This window comes from Helianthus annuus, chromosome 16 (assembly GCF_002127325.2).
Source record: "Helianthus annuus cultivar XRQ/B chromosome 16, HanXRQr2.0-SUNRISE, whole genome shotgun sequence".
NCBI lineage: Eukaryota > Viridiplantae > Streptophyta > Magnoliopsida > Asterales > Asteraceae > Helianthus > Helianthus annuus.
The window spans coordinates 182358534-182362291 of NC_035448.2; the positions used below are offsets into that span (position 1 = coordinate 182358534).

Sequence of the window (3758 nt, forward strand, 5' to 3'; positions counted from 1 at the left end):
GGCCCCATGGCCTTCGGCGAACGTCTCTAAACTTCTTGATCGTCGATCCACTGGCCGTTTCAGTGAATTTCAACGATGGAGTGGTGAAATTAATCACCGAGACGTGTTTTCTTCATCACCGGAGGTATCAGTAGCATAAGGATCCGTCACCTTGAAAGTGATTGATAACGGTGGTGGAACAAGGGCGGTGTGAGGTGGATGGCGGTGCTGGAACATGGGCGGCGGATGGTAGAGTCCGTACTCACTACTCAGTACAAACTTTCTTCTTCTACTTGTTTTTATATCCAATGTTATTATATCCAATCATGTTCTCAACATGTAAGCAAAATGTGGGAAAATCGACTACACACGCCAAGTGTTCGATAAAATGTCTAAAAGAAACGTTATGAGTTGGTCTGCTATGATTTCTGGGTATGATCATGCCGGGAGAGCGTTAAACACGGTTGAACTGTTTTCTCGAATGAAAGTCGAGCAGGCGAATGAGTTTGTGTTCGCTAGTGCTATTAGCGCGTGTGCTAGCATGCTGGCGGTTGATGTAGGTAAACGGATTCATTCACAGTCTGTGGTTCTTGGGTATGCGGATGTTTCGTTTATGTCTAACTCGCGTGTTTCGATGTACATGAAATGTGGGCGGTGTAGTGATGCGTTGTCGGTGTCCAGAGCCGGCCCTGAAGGAGGGCGGGGAGGACAACCGAACAGGACCCGTGATTTCGTAGGGCACGTAATTTAAAAAAAAATCGATATTATATATGTAAAAAAAATTTAATAGGGTATAACAAAAAAAAAATATTAACATAGGCCCACTTAGAAAAATCATATTGTTTAAACTATTTAGCCCATTAGGTTAGTAAGCCCAATACCCAATTTTTTTCTAAAAACTAATAAAAAAACAACTTTGGGTGGCAACTCTTTCATCCGGGACTGGGTAATGAAACGTCGCACAGGAACAGGCCTTCGTTAAGGGCACGTTTTTTCGAGCTCGAACAGGGTACATTAATTCTCAGGGCCGGCCCTGTCGGTGTTTATGAGCAGTTCTGAACGAAAATCTGTTGCGTATAACGCAATAATTACAGGGTTGGTTGTAAACGGGCAAGTTCAGGTTTTTATTTTTTTATTTTTTATAACTTTTTTTTTATTTTTTAGATTTTTTAGATTTTTTTGATTTTCTTTTATTTTTCAGAGTTTTTTTTTTTGGTTTTTAGAATATTTATGATTTTTTTTATTTTATAGAAGTTTTTTGATTTTTGAGATTTTTTTTTATTTTTTGGATTTTTTTTTTATTTTTATAATTTTTTTGATTTTTTATAGTTTTTTATTTTTAATTTTCTTTTGTTTTTTTTTTTTTGATTTCTTAGATTTTTTTTGATTTTTTATAATTTTTTTAAAATACCCATCCTAACCTATACCCATCTTAACCCAAACCCATTTTGACCCATTACCCATTAAACCTTTTTTTTTAAATATCCATCCTGACCTATACCCATCTTGACCCATTATCCAAACTATCCAACTTGCCCACTTTGCCACCACTAATTTCGTGTTAACGGGTTGTGTCATAAATTGTCAACCCTAATATGTGATGTGAAACAATTCTTAGTGCATTTCACCTAACTGCAAAGTTAGCTGCAAGGAAATCAAGATACTTTCTACCTTTTGGATCCTAGATAGCTGAACCCTTTCCATGAGAAAAAACAACAGAATAACACTGAAAAGGACCACAAAATAGATACAATCGACCGTTTTAATTTTTATTAGTTGGTTCTTTGTACAACCTATGTTTTAACTTTAATATAAAAAACACTTAGGGTTCAGTATCGTTACATCGTTACATACGTTGTATTTTTTTTTCGAAAATTGTTGAAACTAAATGAGTAAATAGAACATTTGTGTAAATCGGTTACTAACTTACTATTTTATGTTTATTCTTTTCGTATTTAACCAGAAGCAGAAAGTTAAATGTGATTGTTTAGTTTGGTAGCTGTGTTTAACCTATTAGGAACAATATTAAAGTGATTGTTTACTTTGTGGCTATGTTTAACCGTTTAATAACAAAATTAAAACTTGAATGATTTTTATGGCGGAGAAAAAGTTTCACATAGTTTAATGGAATAGTATTGAAACTTTGTTAGGGTATAAGGAGTGGTTAAACACTTTAAAGTGGCAAACCAAAAAACCGACCAATCAGAGCGCGCCATGTCAATTAGGCAAAAGTGTTTAAACTTTGCTGAAAAGTGTTGGCAATGGTTTAAACACTTGCTGAAGTGGTAAACTTTTATTATTATTTTTTTTTTTGCAATAATTTATTTAATATAAATAAATTTAGGATATATACATTAAATTAAAAAACAATAAAGTTTCATAAATTAAATTAAAAACATCAAAGTTACACTAAATTAAAAAACAATAAAATTACATTAGCATGAAACAATTTAAACTAGTCTTCGTCGGAATCGGCCAAAAGATGGGGTAAATCTTGACTTGCGAGATGATCTATGAGATCGTGTTTGAGTCTCCAATGGGTGTCTTCATTCAACAACTCGTCCAGCACCGTATCGTCTAGAGCCGGCTCGACCGGAGGATCCCGAATGTGCACCGGTGCTATCGCCTTTCCATCGTCTTTCAAAATCATGTTGTGTAAAATAATACACGTGTACACGACATTCCTAATTTTTTTAACCGATCTTGCTCGCATCGGTCGACTCAATACACCCCATTTCCCCTTCAAAACACCAAAAGCCCGTTCGACGTCTTTTCTTGCCGCCTCATGTTGCCTCTTGAATTTCTTTTCGTTTACTTCGTGAGGGTAAGGGATCGACTTCACAAACACGGACCACGAAGGGTAGATTCCATCCACGAGCAAATAACCACGTTTGTATAAATGGTTGTTAACGTAAAATGGACATTTTGGCGCGGTTCCATTTCGTTCCGTTAAAAATAACGGAGATTGTTGTAGAACATTGATATCGTTTTGAGAACCGGGTGGACCGGCAAAAGCATGCCAAAACCATAAGTCTTGAGAAGCAACCGCTTCGAGCATAATAGTCGGGTATCTATGATCTCCTCGCATATATTGGCCTCGATACTCTGTCGGACAAAAACGCCAAACGAAATGGGTGCAATCAAGGCTACCGAACATACCTGGAATGTGATGTTTTTCCTCATGAGCTTGGTATAAAAGTGCCATGTCGTGGCTTGTCGGTCTACGTAAGAACTCTGGACCATATATTTTGCAAACCGTGTCACAAAAATATTCTAGGCACTCGCGGGAAGTTCTTTCGGCCATATGCAAGTACTCGTCGTTCTCGTCTGGAGTGTTTCCAGTTACGAGCTGTTTAATAGCCGATGTCACCTTTTGCAAGGGCGTAAAACCCTTCCTACCTCGCGCATCGGGGGCCTCTACAAACCACGGGTCGTTCTCTTCCACATCGGACACAATTTTTAGAAACAAACGTTTCGACATACGGAACCTATGCCGAAAGATATCTTCGTTGTACTTCGGGTCTTCGACAAAATAATCCGCCATGAGTGTCTCATGCCCCTCCTCACGTTGACGTTCAATATATCTCCTTCGGTTAGATGTGCCGGTATCTTGAAGTTCGGCTTCTTCGATGAGATTTTGAAAAAAAAAGAATGCTACTATCGGATGAATCGTCGCTACTCATGGGTGGGAACCATAACGGGAGTTCATCCGCCATTTTGTATGGTAAACTTTTAGAAGGAGTTGGTGGTATTTTTTGGTTTGTATGAGTATAAACTTG

The 3758-nt window shown here is 37.7% G+C and overlaps 1 protein-coding gene across 1 annotated transcript; it reads right to left on the reverse strand.

Annotated features, from left to right (window-relative positions):
* Window positions 1–2434: 2434 nt before the first annotated feature.
* LOC110920127 lies at window positions 2435–3523 on the reverse strand. Its single transcript, XM_022164361.1, has 3 exons — window positions 3139–3523; window positions 2957–3084; window positions 2435–2815 (listed from the first exon to the last, which is right to left on the reverse strand). The coding sequence occupies exons 1-3, from the start codon at window positions 3521–3523 to the stop codon at window positions 2435–2437; spliced, it is 894 nt and encodes a 297-aa protein (XP_022020053.1).
* Between the last annotated feature and the right edge of the window lie 235 nt (window positions 3524–3758).

Bases quoted from the DNA above. Each gene is read 5' to 3' on its own strand.
- LOC110920127 (XM_022164361.1), bottom strand. From the start codon at position 3,523: ATGGCGGATTATTTTGTCGAAGACCCGAAGTACAACGAAGATATCTTT. The intron at 3,085-3,138 runs GTATGTTCGGTA...TTTGTCCGACAG, and splicing joins GGAAAAACATCACATTCCAG to AGTATCGAGGCCAATATATG. The intron at 2,816-2,956 runs GTTCTACAACAA...GTGTTTGTGAAG, and splicing joins GTTCTCAAAACGATATCAAT to TCGATCCCTTACCCTCACGA.